Source organism: Plecotus auritus (genome assembly GCF_963455305.1).
Source record: "Plecotus auritus genome assembly, chromosome: 1".
Classification (NCBI taxonomy): domain Eukaryota; kingdom Metazoa; phylum Chordata; class Mammalia; order Chiroptera; family Vespertilionidae; genus Plecotus; species Plecotus auritus.
Window position 1 is genome coordinate 61,966,050 of NC_137770.1, and position 19,664 is coordinate 61,985,713.

The window sequence follows — 19,664 nt, forward strand, 5'->3', positions numbered from 1 at the left end:
GAAACACGTAAGAGCATTTTTAGTCTAAATGAAGATATTACAATTTTTTTTAAATCTCAGTGTTATTTTAAAACGATTGCAAATGTCAATTGGAGTGAGCAAAAAGCACATGAAATCCCAAATGGTATTCAGTCTCATCTCTCACTCATGAGCCAAGTGCTTTTAAAGTTATTTTTTGTAGTAATTTGGCCACAATAAATTTTGATAAAAAATAAAATGCTATTAAGTACACAAATCCGTAAATTGTCTTGCTGTGGGAAGGCATGAACGACTTTAAAATTATTGTTGAAGGTAGCCTGTTTAACTGGAAAGGTAACACGGAGAGATTAGAAAGGAGATCAGTGGTGGAAGTTGCATGGAGATTTCTGCTCATTTCAGGGAGTTCTGTTTACTAGGGAAGCTGTCCCAGCAGGAGGGGCTGTGGTTAGTGAGGCAGCAGAAAGGACCATGCTGGAAGATATAGATGGCCCTCTGAAGTCCTTTCCTGCCCTCAGGTATTTTGAGACCATGTGCTGATCAGAAATGGGCCTTTTTGTCATGTGCCATCAGATAAAAATTACCGGATTAATCACCTTAAATCCTGATCTGTGTCCCTGCCTGTGTTCATGCAGCAAAGTGTTACCAAAGCTTGAGGCAATAAACTACCCCACCTGCGTGACATGCCAAATGAAATATGACTGTGATATATGATGAACTGGGTGCTTGAAAGATGTGAGAGTGCTTCTCTTAGAAATGGTAGTTGTGCAGGTGGCTGAGATACCGAACCTTGCACGTAGGTTTGGATTTGATAATGGCAACTCTCACCTAGGATTAACATTGATCCAGAAAATATAAAATTCTGGAAAATCCCGGTAACAAATGGAGTTATATGAAGAAATGACCTTCCTTATTTTAAAACAAATCTCAAGCCCCTTAAGTCTGAAATGAGAAGTTGGAGATTGGGAGTCTCTCCCTGGGCTTGGCCCTATATGTACATCTCGCCTTCCCTGGGGCTGACGACCACTCAAGTAACAAGTTCTCGCCTCTGCTTGCTAGCTGGAGCAGAGTCCACAATTAGGATTCCTTCCTCTGGTTCCCTTGTGACAAATTGGTATTCTCATAGGAAACTTCAGTAAAAGTTACGGGAAAGGAAAAGAAAAATGAACCAAGGGGCATAAAAACAATCCAGCTAACAGAGCACATAGTTCTGGGATCACACACCCTCACTTACCCAGCTCACATACCCCACGTGACGACTGCTTGTTAGCCCCTAATGGGCTGGCCCTGTCTAATCGAGGTTTCTGCTCTCTGAGCTTCCAGCTTACACATGGTAGCAGCTTGTCCTCTCCTGGGAAAAATGCCCATGATGCTGATAAAGACCTTTCAAATACCCCAGGGCTGTTCATTCCACTCAGTTTCTAGTCATAAACACATATGTCATAACTTCTTTGCAGGACAGTGGTGACACCCAGTGAGCAAGGTGATGATCCAGCCCAGCCAGGTCTAGTGTGTCTGCTCCACCCCCATGAGTATTCTAGGAGGCTTCACTGTAACTCTCACAGACACTGGGAGAGAATTTTACCCATGTACTCTAACAGGAGGGTCATTCTTTCACTACTAAAAATACTTTACAATAAAAAAATACAGAATTTCAAGCACTTGTTTCTGAGAATTAAGACTTGCCATCACATAAATACATGTTAACGTTCACCTCATGTCAGTTTTATGAATATTTATTTATCTATTGAGTTAGTTTTAGGGAAACAATTCATGGTTGTTTTTTATAGTTAGCTCTTATTTGTTATGATGGAGACTCAATGTAGAATTTATTTATAGAAGTAAGGGTTTATTGTTTTCTCCATTTGTTTTTTGTGCTTGCCAACTTGGGATTTTCAGGATGACAAGGTAATTATAAAATTTTTAGTATATACTATTTAATCCTAATGTTAGTTTACAAATATCCCTCAATATATGCAATTGATGCTTTTTGGCCACCAAGTCTATTTTTATATTTGGGAAGTCAGTGGGAAAATGTGGATAATAGTAGTCTCCAGTCTGGCTCACAGAGAGGCCTCCCTGACTGACTGCTAACTCACAGCCAGCTCTGTGCTTCACTGTGGTAGTTGTAGGCCATCCACAGAGTGGGGAGCGGGGGAGGGAGCCCTTAACTTGGAGGATCTCCCGTGTTCACGTGTCTACCAGCTGTGGGTCTGAGGATGAAGAGGAGCCTGAGTTGCTGAGCACACCTGGAAAGGGTGGGATTTTCCTACATGGTTCAACCCTTTCAGGACTTCCGGTCACTGGCTCAGGGGAGACACACTGAGCAGTGAGTCAGGAACTTGGGAATCTAAGTCTGATGCCATGCCCCAGCCACCACTTCTTAGCTAAGATAGGCCAGATGAGGGAAGGATTGGCAATACACTAAGAGGCCTGGCTCAGCACAGGAACACACTAAGAGGCCCAGCTTTCCTCTGCATTAGTTAATTAGATCAATTTACCTAATTATGAAAAGTTCAAAACCACATTCTATAAGTAGGTCCTCAGATATCAGAGAATACATGTAGCATTAGAGAACCTGGGCCTTTGAGAGTTATTACTTAAAACTTAAAAATCTGAGTATGCCCCTTTATGAAATAAAAAGATTTTCTCCTTTCAGAGAAAAAGGAAATTTTCTATGATATGTGTACTAAAATATTTATAAAAATAGCTAAAGAAATGCTGTATGTGGTGTTTCTGGAAAAGATGTTTAAAATGTAATAAAATATAAGCTTTTGTTAATAGCTTTTGTCAGATTTTTTTGGTCTTCTCTAAGGATACATTTATAAACTCACAAAAGAACAGCATTAGGAGAAAAGTGGGATTTTTTTTTTTTTTTTTTTTTTTTTTTTTTTTTTTTTTAGAAAAAGGATGCTTCTAATAAACACTGACATTCAAAAGCAAGTGTTGGTAGGCCTCTAGTTGGCATTCAAGTTATCTAAGATCCTGGTATTTGAAGTGGATTCTGTGAGTGCCACTTCGTTGTGAGATCTGGCTGGAACAAACTTGGACGAAAGGATCAGATATGTACTATTTAGACAAATAGGATGGCCCCGTGGGTTCTAAAGTGTATTCTTTAGAGACTATAAAACAGTGGTTCTTATTGTGTATTTTTGCTTTGGTTTAGGAGAGATAAGAGAATAGCTGAGTAGAAGCAAAATTTTGAAATTATAGTGGTTTTCAGACAGATTAGACCATAAAGGAAAAATAAAAAGGAAGTAAAAAGGTTTAACAGGGAAGTTCTTTTTATATAAAACTAGAAGCCCTGTGGATGAAATCATGCGCGGGTATGGTCCCTAGGCCTAGCCTGCAATCAGGGCCATCTTCCCCGGCTGCCAGCAGCCGGCCCCACCCCCCGCTGCCACCCACCCGGGTTCTCCGTTCCCCATCCCTCATCCAGTGATGGGAGCCTGACAGCCAGGGGAGGGACTGAGAGTTCTGCCGTTCCTGCCTGCTTGCTGGCCTCACCCCCACTGCCCATTGCTCTCTGTGTGTGGGGTGACCAGCGGGGTGGGGGCCTTGGCCTGGTGCCACCCGCATCCCCCACTACCCACCCCAGTTCCCTGTTCACCATCGGTGGCGATCGGAGCCTGCCGGCCGGGGAAAGAGACCAAGAGGTGGTCAGTGCACCTCATAGTGACTGGTTGAGCGGTCATTCTGGTCGTTCTGCCGTTACGGTCAGTGGGTTTTTATTATATAGGATCCTCAGTAATTCTGACCTGCCAGGCATTTATTTCAAAAGCTTATGTACCATGTGATACTGTAACAGAGGATAAAGAATTGAATAACAGCAGATTGTAGATATTTATAAGGAGCTAAATTCTTCCCATTTATATATAGCTAAAGATGTGACGAAAAGCTTTTAATTTTGCTAAAGCATACATCTGAATGCTACCTCTTTGTACTGAGTTTTTCATGGAAGAATGAGCTTTATGACCAACTTTTAGTGTGTTATTATAACTGATATTGTAATATTATAAGTGTTACAATAACAAATGTTTTATTATAATAACTGATCAAAAAGTAGTAGGAAGAACAGTTTTGTCCATTTCACTAAATACTCAGTGTTCTTGCCTGGTTTTTATTCTAATGCTGTGTATATATTTTGAAATATATATATTTGTACTATGTGTATATATATATTTTTTAAACATATGAAACCTATTTTATATGTATAAAGTATATAGTATATACAGCATTAGAGCAATAACCAGTCAAGAACACCTTAGAACTATATAATGGAATATATATATTCACCCCCAACACACACACACACACACACACACACAATGTAAAACAACATAGCCCGTCAATTATTTTATTTACAGGACTGTGGTATTCGGAATCTCACCATGTTCATAGCAGCACGTTAAGAATTCTCAAGAGAAGGACTGACAGCTTCCCTTTTCCTTGACTACCTGTGCCCCCCTGCCCTCTGGAGTCTGGAGGGGCAGAGTTGTGGTGGGCACATAAACACATGAATATGTCGTATGTGGGCCAAAGCTTGTGAGTTGGTTCTTTATGTGGAAATGTGTCATTTCCCCTTCAGAATACAATGACAGATGCCACAGTACTTTTGGAAGATGTACAAAAAATGAAAGATAAAGGCGAAATAGCGCAAGCATACATTGGTTTGAAAGAAACAAACAGGTAAGTTGATACTGTTTTTATTCCATTTTGGTTTAATCATGTTGATCTTTGGTTCTTAGCCTCTTATACAGAAAGTCAACATATTTATACATTGCTTTAGTAGACATCAACTAACCTTGAAAGGGAATCCAAGTTTTTCAATATGTTCAATAAAATCTCATTTATAACAAGGTAGCATTATTGATGAAAGGTGTCAGGGGAAATGTTCTTCACATCACGAGGATATACACTGAGTGGCCAGATTATTATGATCTCTGAATGCATAATAATCTGGCCACTCAGTGTGTGTGTATATATATATGAGGCCTGGTGCATGAATTCGTGCATCGGTGTGGTCCGGCCAGCCTGGCCAGGGGGAGGGGATATGGGCGGTTGGCCGGCCTGCCTGCTGGTCGAACTCCTGGTCGAGGGGACAATTTGCATATTAGCCTTTTATTATATAGGATATACACTGAGGGTCCAGATTATTATGCGTTCAGAGATCATAGTAATCTGGCCACTCAGTGTATATGTCTGTATCTTTAAGGTCTTAGCCTTGAGGAGGAAACCAGTTGCTCACTGTTGATTGTCTTGGGTAGTTCCTTTCATTCCTCATTCAGGCTGGTTATTTGTGAGTGTTGTTAGGGGCAACTGCAGCTTCCAGTAATCAAAATTTAATGTGAAGGGAAACGATGGAGTATCTGAAATCATATTAGTGGTAGCCATATAATTCTCTAAGGGTTCCATAATTGTTAGGGCAGAACCCTGCTATTTGAGACCATATTTTTGTCATGTTCCCTAAGTTGTTCTAAGAAAATTCTAACTCTGGTTTTATTCCATTTACTATAAATGTGAATGAAATTGCAGATGGCACTTAGATCAGTCACTCTACACTTAAGAACTTTAGGTGGGCTGGCTGAGAATGCAGAATTTGTACCATCACTAAATGACTGAACTTTCCTGAGGCTTTTTTTTATAGCTGAGTTTATATAACAAGACTAGAGGCCTGGTGCATGAAATTTGTGCACGGGGGGAGGGGTGGTATGTGTCCCTCAGCCCAGCCTGCACCCTCTCCAATCTGGGACCCCTTGTGGGATGTCCAACTGCCTGTGTAGGCCCAATCCCCGGGATAGGGCCTACTCGGGCAGTCGGACATCTCTCTCACAATCCAGGACTGCTGGCTCCCAACCTCTCGCCTGCCTGCCTGCCTTATTGCCCCTAACCACTTCTGCCTGTTAGCCTGATCACCCCCTAACGACTTCCCTGCCAGCCTGATCGACACCTAACTGCTCCCAGCAGGCCCAATCGCCCCTAACTGCCCTCCCCAGCTGGCCTGGTCACCCCTAACTGCCCTCCCCTGCCGGCCTGGTTGCCCCTAACTCTTCCCCTGCAGGCCTGGTTGCCCCCAACTGCCCTCCCCTGCTGGCCCGGTCACCCCTAACTGCCCTCCCTTGCCAGCCTGGTCGCCCCCAAATGCCCTCCCCTGCTGGCCCGATCACCCCTAACTTCCCTACCTTGCCAGCCTGGTCCCCCTCAACTGCCCTCCCCTGCAGGCCTGGTCCCCTCCAACTGCCTTCCCCTCCTGGCTCGGTCACCCCTAACTGCCCTCCCCTGCAGGCCTGGTCGCCCCTAACTGCCTTCCCCTGCAGGCCTGGTCCCCCCCAACTGCCCTTCCCTGCAGGCCTGGTCCCCCCAACTGCCCTCCCCTGCAGGCCTGGTTGTCCCCAACTGCCCTCCCCTGCAGACCTGGTTGCCCCAACTACCCTCCCCTGCAGGCTTGGTCCCCCCCCAACTGCCCTCCCCTGCAGGCCTAGGTCCCCCCCCCCAACTGTCCTCCCCTGCAGGCCTAGGTCCCCCCCCCAACTGTCCTCCCCTATTGGCCTGGTCACCCCCAACTGCCCTCCCCTGCAGGCCTGATCACCCCCAACTGCCCTCCCTTGCAGGCCTGGTCCCCCCCAACTTCCCTCCCCTGCTGGCCATCTTGTGGTGGCCATCTTGCGTCCACATGGGGGCAGCCATCTTTGACCACATGGGGGCAGAGATCTTGTGTGTTGGAGTGATGGTCAATTTGTATATTACTCTTTTATTAGATCGGATAAAGGCTTGTCTCTGGAATTCCCTCAGGCTTCTTCTCACCCCCTTCCCAGCAGATCCTTAGTGCTATTGAACTCGGACCTAAAAAGGCTACATGCTTTAAATAATATGGCCAGTGATGATCACAGAGAAAGGCAGTTCTGGAGATTCTATTATCAGTGTGCAGTCTGGGTCTCCTGGTGCATAGTACCATGATTGGCATATAGAAATACTTCACAAACTAAAGAATATCTTCTTTTATGGGCAAGGGTGGAAAATGTTGATAAGAGTATTTGGTTAAACTTGAATTTTAATTTATGAATGTAAAATATAAATAGCACATATCTTGTATCTAAGATTGTGTAAGTATAAAAATAGCCAGATTACGCTGTTATTTCATCCACTGAGCTCTTCAGTTACCAGAGATGTATTGCATGCCTGTTTAATGCCAGGTCCTGTGCCACACACTGGGAATATTAGCAGTCAGCAAGGTAAATGCACTCCTTACTTTCACAGGGTTTATGGGCTGTTGGGGAGACAGATTAGAGAATTTGGACTTCACTTCAATGATAGTGGGAGCTGTTGGAAGATTTTAAGTAGGAAAATATAACGAGATTTGAATTTTAGAAAGCTAACCCTGGCTAGATTGTAGTGGAACAAGATTGAAAGCATAAAGACCAGTTAAGAGGCTAGGTTATGGTGACTTTGATTTAGTTTGTGGCATTAGGGATTGAGAGAAGTGGGACACTTTGAAGATGCATAGGAAGATGAGGTCAGTAAAGCCTTGTGTTTTATTGGAATAGGGGTTGTGATGGATGACTCTGAAGTGTCTGCTGTGGATACTTGGTTGGATGTGGTGATGCCATTTGTGATCCTGGTCTGAGGTGAAGGGAAGTATGGGGCGGAGATGATTAGTAGATTTACAGATATTGAATTTAAGGAGCTAGGAAGACATCCAAGGAGAGAAATCCATTAGGCATTTGAAAATATAGATCTAAAGCAGGAGAGATGTGTGGGCTGAAATATAAATGTTGATGTCATCAGCATATAATATATACAATTGAGACCATGCGAATAGGTCAACTCTTCAGGGAGAGATGGTAGGTGGAAAATAGAACATGCTCTGGAATTTGTTTTATGTAAACACCGTATCAACACAGAAGTCTTGGAGGACTGAGAACTTGGGCTCGCGCCGGATGGCCCTGAGGCCACTGCTTTCCAGCTGCGTAGCCTCCATAGGCATCTTACTTCCAAGCCTCACATCTTTCTCTGTGATGTGGCAAAAGATGTGTATTGGGTGACTGGGAGAGCTAAGTGAAATAATATATGCGGGAGTTATAGACAATACCTGACACTTAGCAAACATTCACGTATATCATTTTAATACCCTAGATGGAAGAAATCTTGTAATCAAGCATGCCGTTATTATTTATTATTTATTAATACCTATTACTTAGTATACATACTTTTAATAAAATATGTCACATCATTAATATAAAAACAGTTTCCGTAGGCCTTAAAATTAATTTTGAGACAAAGAAAAAAGTCTTTTAAAAGTTGTGTCATAAAAGCTGCGAACTTTGAACATATTCTTATTTATAAGTTACTCCTATAAGAGTTTTTTAAAACTAGGAAACGAGATTTTATTAAGTCAAAACAAGTTCCTACCCATAAAACTTAAAATTTCATTTTGAAATGGATTATGAAGATTGCCACATGAAGACAATAGCTGCAGTTTTCATATTATATGTGTGTGACTGTTATGGTTAGTCTTGAATATAATAAGTGACATATAAGATCATTCTGATAGCTGAATAAAATGTTAAAAACAGAACCTCTCTCTCACCTTTTGAATCATTTCTTATTTTACAGGAAAAATCGCTGTAGATCCTTGATTCATTTGTTTTACTTTCTACCCAATTAGATGTTACACATTTTTAAAAAAATTAACCAGAAATAATTTTTTGTGATAATGTCTTAAGTTATCTGTAATTAACAAAAACAGTATGAAATGTCATGTGGTGCTGTTGACCATCATCATCTCATTCCCAATCTGTATCCTTTGTGTTTTGCATTGTTCCTTTTGCATGGAAGGTCGTCTGCTATGGATTACCATGAGTTGAATGAGGATGGAGAGCTGTGGCTGGTTTATGAAGGGTTAAAACAAGCCAACAGGTTATATTTGTGTCCTCAAAATGCAATGTTATTCATTTGTTGTTTTTCTTACTAACAGTGGCCTCCTGACTTTAAATTATATATTTCTTGTACATTGTCTAACTAAGTAAATTTTAGTAAAACTGAGCATTCAACCAAATATCTTCCTAAAAACCTTTAGTAAGGGATGCTGTTAAAGCTGAAATAGATTGATGATGAATAAGAGTTGCTGCCCATAAGTGAAAGATGCTAACTAGACTGCCCTTCAGACACTGAAATTTGTGAATATCTCACTAGGAGTTGGAAAAAAACCCAAAACCTTTCAACTAGAGCTCAAACTACTGTGGGGAGAGATTAATACCTATTACTTAGTAGTTTCTTGTTTGGAATAATGATCAATCTAAAGGATAAATATGCCCATGGATGTGTGGCTGCATTCCTGTATATTGTTGCCATGCTGCTTTTCGGCAGTATTAAGTGCCTGACTTGGCATTCTGTGTGGTTATTGTGAAGTTCCAATTTGTGAAACAGCAAATCAGGAGGGTTTCCTGCATTGCTACAGTTCAAAATAATTACCCAGATTCAACATGTTAAATACGTTTAGGGGGAAGCAAATAAAATTGAATCAGCAGCACCTTTCTAACACAGATACTCCTCTGCTCTAGTGATGTTTGTGTCCTAAAAATCTCATAAAAATACTATTTAGTGTTTAAGCTTGAAAAATACCTTTGTTCAAGGGGCTCCTGCTTATTCTGCTTTGTTTGTTCTAACCATAAACCATTGTCATTAACTTTGTGGTGTTACTGGTTCAAAACCTCTTGAAATTTTATACTCACTAAAATATTTTTAGTCTGCTGTTAACAGTTTGCTTGCAATGGCATCAATAAATCTTGCCCAGCAGTTGGTAACCAAGGGGATTAGAATAAAAGAACATTCTTTCTTTCTTCATGTTAATTACTAACTGTAACTTTGTTTTGTGTTTAGAAAGGGGGTGAATGTGGGGTGCATGATAAAGGGGGGATGCTATTTCTCTCTGCTGTGCTCACTGCTGATGCCTGGGCATAGCTAACTTGAGTGTTTGCTCAGAGAAGCAGCAACCACTTTGTTGGTCCTGTTAATACTTATGTTCTAAAACCATGTCTTGTTAGGATTCTTTTACTGATAGGGAAGTTTATGGGGAGAAAGAAGATGACAGATTTAAAATACTTGTATATGAAATTTCAGAACTACCTGTCTGGATTTGGTAAATCTGTATATATTTCAAAGAAGCATTCAGCTATTCCTTTCATCACAGATAAGAGTAGAAAGTAAAAAGGGGACCCTGGTTACACCCTCTGCCTGAAGTTAGTAATGCTGACATTCTTGAAGTCATACGAATTAGATCAATTGTTTGTAATCTTGGATCCATAATGCAGTTATTTTGTGGCAAAGGTACTGTCTTTGCCAACTTGAATGCTTGTTTGTAGTCAGCCAGATTGAAGCTGTCTTTTAATTGGTTATTTTATTCATCATTCCTGTGAACTCTCAAAAGAGCTAAAACTCCCCTGCTTCTCAGGGCCTTTAGAACTTTATATTCGTAGCCGGGCCCACAGTTCAGAAAGACACAAACGTGTCCAGTTCTGGTCTTGAGTTTCCTGACTTTAATCTAAAGTCAGAAGTTGCGCAGACACTCGAGCCCCCGCTTTTCCTGCCCTTGCTAGTGAGCACGAAGCCTCGCCCCACCAGGCAGGGACTCTGTGTCATCATCACCCTTCCCTACCCGTGTGGCTTCTCCACAGGCTCCTGGAATCCCAGCTCCAGTCACAGAAGAGGAGCCATGAGAACGAGGCCGAAGCCCTCCGTGGGGAGATCCAGAGCCTGAAGGAAGAGAACAACCGGCAGCAGCAGCTGCTGGCCCAGAACCTGCAGCTGCCCCCCGAGGCCCGCATCGAGGCCAGCCTGCAGCACGAGATCACCCGGCTGACCAACGAAAACTTGGTAAGGGCCTGGCTCTGCAGGGTGCCCCACACCGTCACCCTCTCACTCAGCAGAGATGGAGTGAGGAAAATAGGACTCTGTTGGCAGAAATGGAAAAGGCATGTGCGCAGGTTGTGTTTCTCACAGGAGCTCTCTCAGACCCACTTGGAGGGTCTCGGAGGTATCAACCAGCTGCATGCATGCTGGGCTCTTAAGATCCTCGAGAACTCGCGTGGCCTCTTTTCCACTTCGCTGCAGAATCTCTGCCATTCTCTGCCCTTGGTTATGTGGTTGTTGTGACAGAGACTGGGGCCAAGGTTTGTTCAACTGTGGTTCCCAAACAGCCACTGAGGCCACCCCAGCCTCCATCTGTAGCAGACAGGTGGGGGTTAGAGCTGTGGTCTGCAAGGCAGTTGGCAGAACCAAAGGGAACTTCTGGTTGACATTGGATGGAGCTCCCAGGTCATAGAGGAGAGAGCAGTATGCAAGTTTATACATTTTTTATTCTTTTAAACAGAACGTGTGCAATGAAATGAGGAGAGGTTTTTTTTTTTTTCTCTTCCCAGATTCTGAACAGTGGCACCAGATTTTTTCTTTTCTTTTTCTCTTTCTTTATTTCATAGAAAGTATTTTCTAGAATATTTCTTTCTCAGTCACAAAATAACTTTTATTACAGATTTATAGATTTTTTTAAATCTACTTAAATTTGATAATATATTTATTAAATGAAAGGTCATTGAAAAGTAATGATTCCATGTTTCTATATAAAATCTAGATTGTAATGTCAGCCTGGTTTTGAGAACAGCTGTTTAAGGCTGATAGTGTTTTATCTTCTTTTCTTTAATTCAGGGTTTTAATCTATAATAAATAGTTTGGATTTTCTCTGAAGATTTAACAATCTGAATTATCCCTCCATTATTCCATTAGTGATCATTTTATGTTACAAATAGTTTTCTGGTGTCATCTATCCAACTGTCTTTTATATTAATCAGAAGCAAAACACAAAGGTGTTCTTTTCAGAGCCCATCTGTCCCCTCGAGGACAGAGGACACATGTGGGAGGCTCCACTGTGGGAATGGGGGAGAAGGCTGAGGGCAGTGTTTGGACTCTCCACGGTGACTGAAATATCACTGATTGCTGGGGGGAAATCTTCCAGATCATGGACTGAAATGTCTTTTCATTATTTTCAAGTGTATTGTTGCTTAAGTTTAACTAACAATGCTTAAATGCCTAAGAATTGATAAATATACTAAATAATATAATAACGATTGATCAGTGTATAAATTATCTGCTTATAAATGATTGTCTTCAAGTATGAGGTGAAACCGTGAAGTAAAGATGCTTCTGGGTGCAGATTCCCAGTTTTTTCATCAAGCTGATTAAGCATTTCCCTTGCAGCCTTGTCTGTAGTATTCTTTTTCTTGATAATTTTGCGTAACTAATACAGAAGTAAACTAAGCCCCCAAATTCTAAGCTGGTAGTCTAGTTAATGATTTTGTCTTCGGTTTAGGAAAATCCTTTGCAGCTCAGCCGCTTCTCCTGCCTCGCTGACTGGAGACTGGATTCAAACCTAAGTATAGGGAGTGATGCACTTTTTCAAAGTCATTGTAGTTTCTCAATGTTAACTGTACATTTCTTTGGGAAATACGTGAGCAGAATATTAAAACGGCTGGGAACCGAGGCTTAGGCCTTGGAACTGCTGCCCTGAGTAACCCGCCCGCCTACCTGCCCCAACACAAACAGAAGCTTTTCCTCCTCCTCTAGTGAACAAGCTTCCCAGGCCTCCCATGCTGCCTTTCAGGGGAGGAAGGCACACAGCTGCTCGCCGGCCTTTTCCACCTTCAAACAGCAGCGCCCATATTGCCATTAATTCTATTTGCCTGCCCTACTCTTGCCACAACTGCTGGCAACAAAAAGTGCAGAAACTTGTGAGCAGGTCTAAGGAGTGAAATTATAGCAGCCTTACCCGGGGACTCAACCACCACTTTGTTCCCCTGCTAACTGATGGCATCCTGGCTGTGGCCTGTTTCCTCTGAGCACGTGACAGCATATGTCACAGCATAAAGCTGGAATTGTCTGTACCAGAAAGATCAGAGGGCAATGGCAGATGACAAACCAGAGCTTTTTCAGTAGATACAGTTTCATTATTTATCTTAAAATATTTTAAAAATTGATTTTGCTGAGGGGTAGCATTCCCCTCAACAACACAGAGAACAACAAATATCCATTATGCCTGTTTTTTCAGTATTTTGAGGAATTATATGCAGATGACCCTAAGAAGTATCAATCATATCGGATTTCACTTTACAAACGGATGATTGTATGTAAACTCAAGAGTGCTTTCCTGTTGCTTTCTGCACTACTTCTAGCTCTCTGCAACGGAGGGGCTGCCCTGCCTGCTCCTCCCAGGAAGTCTCTGCAAAAACTCTGATGAAACCTGTTTCTCCCCACAGCTGTCTGTCAGCCAGTGGTGTCACCTCTACTAGTGTCCTGCGTCCATTGTCGTGTTTGGTTTGTTACTGACTCTAGGCTTGCAGTGTGATGGAAGTCAAAAGTCAAAAGCTCCTACCCAAGTTCAACTGCCCTTAAAACTCTGCACAAAACATTTTGTGCATTCATCAAAATTTATTTTGCCTCTTCCCACTTTAAAAGAAAACATTGCACTGGAATAGTGGTACATTTTACAAGCATTTAATTGTTTTGCCCACATGGAGTCTACTGGAAAAGACTCCCCAGTGAGCCTGCTGTCCGTCACGCTGTAAAGGATTGTACTGTATAGTGTATTTTAACATTCGGCTTGTATTATAGCTGCATTTCCCATGCCTGCCAGTTTCAGCCAGGTGGTGGCTCCACCAGTGAGCTTTTCTGGAGCTTTTATGTGGAAACTAACAGTGCTATTTCTATGATTTTGTGTCTGCTTTCCTTCTGTGCATTTTAGAAGACCTATTTTGATCATTCTGTTGTATTTCTCATTTTGACCTTTAGGATTTGATGGAACAACTTGAAAAACAAGATAAGACTGTCCGGAAACTAAAAAAGCAACTAAAAGTATTTGCCAAAAAAATTGGTGAACTAGAAGGTATTTTAAACATGTTTTATAACAATTGCTGAATCTTGGTTTTGTATTGCTATACTAGTGTCCTAATAGGTTTACATGCGAATATCGGGGATGATAACAAAAATTACTTTGAGCAAACCTAGTGTCTGTGTAGTGGATGCTTCCGTTTTGAGGTGGGGGAAATATTGTTTTCATTGTAATAACAATTTACAAAGCAAGATAATCCATTCAACAAATATCAATTACTACTATGTCAGGCACTGTGCTAAGTTAAAAGCATGGATCCTGGAGCTAAGCCTTTTAGATTCAAATCCTGGCCTTCTTCTATTAGTCATCTGATATTGGGCAAGTTATTGAACCTCTCAGTACCTCAGTTTTCCCACCTGTTAAATGGGAATGATAACGGTGTACTTGACATGGTTTGTAAAAATTAAATGAGTTAATATGTATTGCATTACTATAGATCCTGGTACATAGTAAATGCTATATATAACTTAGTTATTATTATTGTTAGTATCAGGGATATTAAGATAGTAAGACAAAATCTGTATCCTCAAAGAACTTACCATCTAATGCAGATAAATAGAGAAGTAAATAAGAAAAAACTGAATTACGATTATAAAGAAGTAATATTTTTTAAAACATCTCATGATTTATATATGATGAGGATGTGAACATACCTTAAGAATGAATCAAATATCAGTTGTTATTATTATACTAGAGGCCCGGTGCACAAAATTCATGCACTGGGTCAGGAGGAGGGGGGTACCTCAGCCCAGCCTGCACCGTCTCCAATCTGGGACATCCCTCTCACAATCTGGGATTGCTGGCTCCCAACCGCTCGCCTGCCTGCTAGCCTGATCACCCCCTAACCACTCCCCTGCCAGCCTGATCGACGCCTAACTGCCCTCCCCTTCAGGCCTGGTCCCCCACCTCAACTGCCCTCCTCTGCAGGCCTTGTCCCTCCCAACTGCTCTCCGCTGCTGGCCCAGTCACCCCTAACTGCCCTCCCTTGCAGGCCTGGCCCTCCCCTGCTGGCTCGGTCACCCCTAACTGCCCTCCCCTGCCAGCCCGGTCACCCCTAACTGCCCTCCCCTGCAGGCCTGGTTCCCCCCAACTGCCCTCCCTGCTGGCCTGGTTGCCCCTAACTGCCTTCCCCTGCTGGCCTGATCGCCCACAACTATCCTCCCCTGCCGGCTATCTTGTGGTGGCCATCTTTGACCACATGGGGCAGCCATCTTGTGCGAGGGTGTGAGGGTCAATTTGCATATTACCTCTTTATTATATAGGATACAAATGAATCTCAGCGTGTGGGTTAGTGTGTTTTTTCCTTCAGATTAGCGTATTTAGGTACCAAGAATATAGCAGTGATCAGGGCTAAAGCCAAATTCTAACAATGCTCTCATTGTTCAAGAGATTTAGGGTTCTTCTTTGGAACTGCCTTCAAATCTATGCAAACTATGATCATTTTGAAAAAAAATGATACTGTGTTGTCCGACCACCTATCCTCCCAATGTCACTCTGCCTCGAAGGGTGAAGAGTCCCTAGCACTGGGAATGGTCACAGTAATGTACCATGATTCACTCTGTGGTTTTCATTCTCCAACATGCCAGGCATGTGGGTCTTTCTGTTCTCTTGGTCAGGTTCTGCTCATCCTTTGAGAAGATCAGAGTCATGTGTCACATCCTCAAGAGCATGATTTCCTGATCACCAGACAGACCTTATGGTTCCACCTCTATGTATCACAGTTTGACTCACTTTTATGATTTTCACTGTCATATTTTTAGCCATTTTTCTCTTTGAATTACTGGTTTCCTCAATGGACTATGAGCTTCCTGACCATGGGACCACCTCTTACTTCCCCTTTTCACAATACCTCACATAGTATTTGGCCCATCTTAATCATTCCATAAATGTTTCCTGAATGAATAAGTTTCAGAAATATTTAGAATGGCAATGTAGATATTTACTTTGAAGATATTTACTTTGTATTCCCTTGGATATACAAATGCTGAAAGATTTACTTAGAAATCAGATTACTTGGCTGTTGTATTTTATATGTAATCCTTATAGCATTATTGATTCAGATCTTATATATCGGAATAAAGTTTTGAATCTCCAAATCACACACATGGGCTAAAATGTCTATTGGCCCTAGCTGGTTTGGGTCAGTGGATAGAGCATCAGCCTGCAGACCAAAGGGTCCTGGGTTCGATTCTGGTCAGGGGCACATAACCTCAGTTGCATTCTTCTCCCTGGCCCCAGCCCTGGTCCAGGCATGTGTAGGAGGCAACCAATTGATGTGTTTCACTCACATCAATATTTCTCTCTCTGTCTTTCCCTCTCTCTTCCACTCTCTCTAAAAATCAATTGAAAAAATATCCTCGGATGAGGATTAAAAAAATAAAATGTCTGTTAGCAGAACTTTGAAAACCTTTATTCACAGAACATTTCTGCACTTAACTCTGCACTAATTATATCATGAGATGATAATTAGATTGCAGAGTACTTGCTTGAAAGAAACTGATTTCAAGGTATCGATTTGTGAGATTATTTTTTAAAACTCCTAATGGTTTCACTTAATATTTTAAGTTCTTACTAAGATTTCTTTGATATGTATCTTTTTAATTAAAGAGATAGATTAGGATATTTTAAGATGCCAGCAGGTTGAAGCCATTATCAATCAGAAATCTTCTGGTCAGTTAAACTGTCCTGCCAACTATGTTCTTAAACCTGTACATAGCACTTGAGGAGGCAATTCATAGATTAAACAAAAAGATCATTAAAATATCCTTAAGAGAAGTTGAATAACTGATGCATGTCTAAAGAATAAAATGAAATCAGTTTATTTGCTCTGGGCCCTTGTGGAGAGCAGTATTCCCCCACCTCCCAGAATTAGGGAATAAAGGTGACAGGCTCCTTGAACATTTTTCCTGTCCCCTACCCCATTATACAGAAAATACTGGCAACCATGTACAGCGAAGCACCTTCTAATATATAGAAATCTTTGTATATTTTTAAAAATGTATATTATAATATACTTAAGTTCTTCTTGTTTAAAATAGGAGGTTCTTGCCTCCTTCTATGAGTAACATTTAATTATGGAGACTTCTGTAGAAGCCAATGAAAACTTTTTTTAAACATCAACATATATAATTTTAGCAGAAATTACATAGCTAATGGAAAGTGTTTCAAAATTTGATCTGCGTTGTGTTATATTTTAATCCAGGAGTGGGTGTTCCATTTCAGTTTTCATGGAGTCAAGGAATTTAGACCTTAAAGAATTCTAGAAATGGGTTAATCATATTATAGGAGGAAAAAAATTGAGGCCCAGAAACCATAACTGACTTTTAAAGTTTCATCCAGTTAGTGGCCAAACTAGGACTAGAACCCAAGTCTTCTGAGAACCACTGACTTCTTTCCTTTGTGTCATATTTTCTAACAGACTCTCTCTATTTATAGAAATTTGACTGCCTCAATTAAACTGTGACTAAGATCTACCTAGTACCAAAGTGAAAAAAAATAAATTAAAATACTAGCCCTAGCCAGTTTGGCTCAGTGGAGAGCATTGGCTGGCAGACCTAAGGGTCCCTGGTTCGATTCTGGTCAAGGGCAGGTACCTAGGTTGCAGGCTTGATCTCTGGCCCTGCTCAGGGTGCGCGAGGATGTGTCTCTCTCACATTGATGTTTCTCTCTCTCTGTGTCGCTCCCCTCTCCCTTCCACTCTCTAAAAAATCAATGGAAAAATATCCTCTGGTGAGGATTAACAACATCAACAACAAAAAATTCTAGTGTCCTTTCCTTTTCCAGGACAAAAAGGTTCAGGAATGTTTTTCCTCAAGTATAAAGAATCTGTGAGATAGAAATAGGGATCTCTTCAGGTCTTTCTAGAAGGAGGTCAGTAAGAGATGGGGCATTGGACTGGATGATCCCCCAAGGTCTCTTTTGTCTTTAAAAACTGGGGTGGTGTCCTGCCTTCTCTCTTTCAGACTTTATGCTTTTCTGATGCTATACGAGGGTTGACATTTTATTTTAGTAGCAGGTGATTTGCTAAGTGAATCAAGGTTATATTGAGTTGACATTTATATATTTTTAAAGATTTTTTTATTGATTGGTTTTAGAGAAAAGGAGAGAGAGAGAGAACACACACGTAGATTTGTTGTTTCATTTATTTATGCATTCATTGGTTGATTCTTATATGTGCCCTGATGGGGGATCGAACCCACAATCTTGGTGTATCAGGATGACACTCTAACCAACTGAGCTACCGGGCCAGGGCTGACATCTACACTTTATCTGTGAGGTTTTTTTTATTTATATATTTTTAATTTTATTTTTATTGATTTCAGAGAGGAAAGGAGAGGGAGAGAGAGATAGAAATATCAATAATGAGAGAAAATCATTGATCAGCTGCTTCCTGCACATCCCCTATTGGGGATCACACCTGCAACCCAGGCATGTGCCCTTGACCAGAATCAAACCCAGGACCCTTCAGTCCATAGGTCGATGCTCTATCCACTGAATCAAACCAACTAGAGCTATCTGTGAGTTTTTATAAAGACTCTAATCTCTTGGGAGAATTCAAAGGCAGAGAGAAAATTTTTAATTAAAGTATGACAAATTTTGTCTTTGACATTTTATACAGAACCAAAAATATCTTGGTTAGAGATTTTGCAAAAGGGAAGTGAAGCTTTCTTTTAAAACATATTTCATAAATTCTGAGGTGATATTGGGGACTTTTTGAATCCTTAGCATTATTCTTCTCCAGCAGCTGCTACTGACAGTAGTGACCACTTTTAACCTCTGAAACGGGTTAACCAGTAGCTGTGCTTTAATGGTTGCAACTTCATGGTAGGACTGTTAACACTTTACTAGAAACAAACAAACAAAAACTGAATAGTATTTAGGAAATTACATTAAATAGAGGTGGTTTTATCCGCTCATTATTTCTTTGGGAATGAGGGATGGCTGGAGCAAGTTAGGTCTTTGTCTTGGGAAGCCTCTGTCAAAAAGAAAACATTTCAAATCAACTAGTGTGAGGACACATTATCCTACCAGCTCTCTCATTGGTTTTAACTGATTGCAATGATACATTTAAAGTAAATGTTCTGAGGAGGATCCAAGATGGCGGCATAGGTAAACACCTAAACTGCTGCCTCGCACAACAATTTCAAAACTACAACTAAAAGACAAAACGTCTATCACCCAGAACCACGGGAAAGCTGGCTGAGTGGAAGTTCTACAACTAGAAGGAAAGAGCAAACAGCATTGAGGGGTGCACAAGTGTGGAAAAGCTGAGGTACGGAGACGCGCGAATCGGGAGCGCAGCTGTTTTCAACCCGAAGGGAGATAAGCTCCCGATTACTCCGAACTCCAGTTTCTGGGTAGACGCGGGGGACCCAAACTCCTGTGGGGAGAAGGGGAGAAGCTGGACTGTCTGCCGTGGGGTCGGAAAGTGAGGGAGGCTTGCTTGCAGGGCTGCGTGCAGGAATAATTGTTTATTGTGCTGGGGCTGGCAGCCATTGCTGTTTGCCACGCCCTAGCCTAGTGAGGACCTGAAACCCCGCCCCACACAACCTACAAACCCACCCAAGCTCCAAGCAACGGCTTTAGCATATGAATGACCTGCCCTATCGCAGCTTAACATAGCAAACTTGCAGCCCAGGTCAGACAGCTCCAAAACCTCCAAACCCCAAGCAAAGAGGAGAAAACTGTAGTTCTCGCTCTAGTGCCTGCTGGGTGGCCTCAGACAGTAGCTGACCTGCACCCCATTGGAGAT

General features: G+C 41.7%; 1 protein-coding gene across 1 annotated transcript in view; it reads left to right on the top strand.

The window, feature by feature from the left end:
- Positions 1–19,664, top strand: part of MYO5A (myosin VA) — a 236,091-nt gene that overhangs the window by 195,423 nt on the left and 21,004 nt on the right. Inside the window, exons 29-33 of the mRNA XM_080650082.1 lie at positions 4,565–4,665; positions 8,812–8,892; positions 10,650–10,848; positions 13,073–13,147; positions 13,813–13,906. Coding sequence (XP_080506208.1) covers positions 4,565–4,665; positions 8,812–8,892; positions 10,650–10,848; positions 13,073–13,147; positions 13,813–13,906 — 550 coding nt within the window. The remainder of the gene's footprint in view (positions 1–4,564; positions 4,666–8,811; positions 8,893–10,649; positions 10,849–13,072; positions 13,148–13,812; positions 13,907–19,664) is intronic.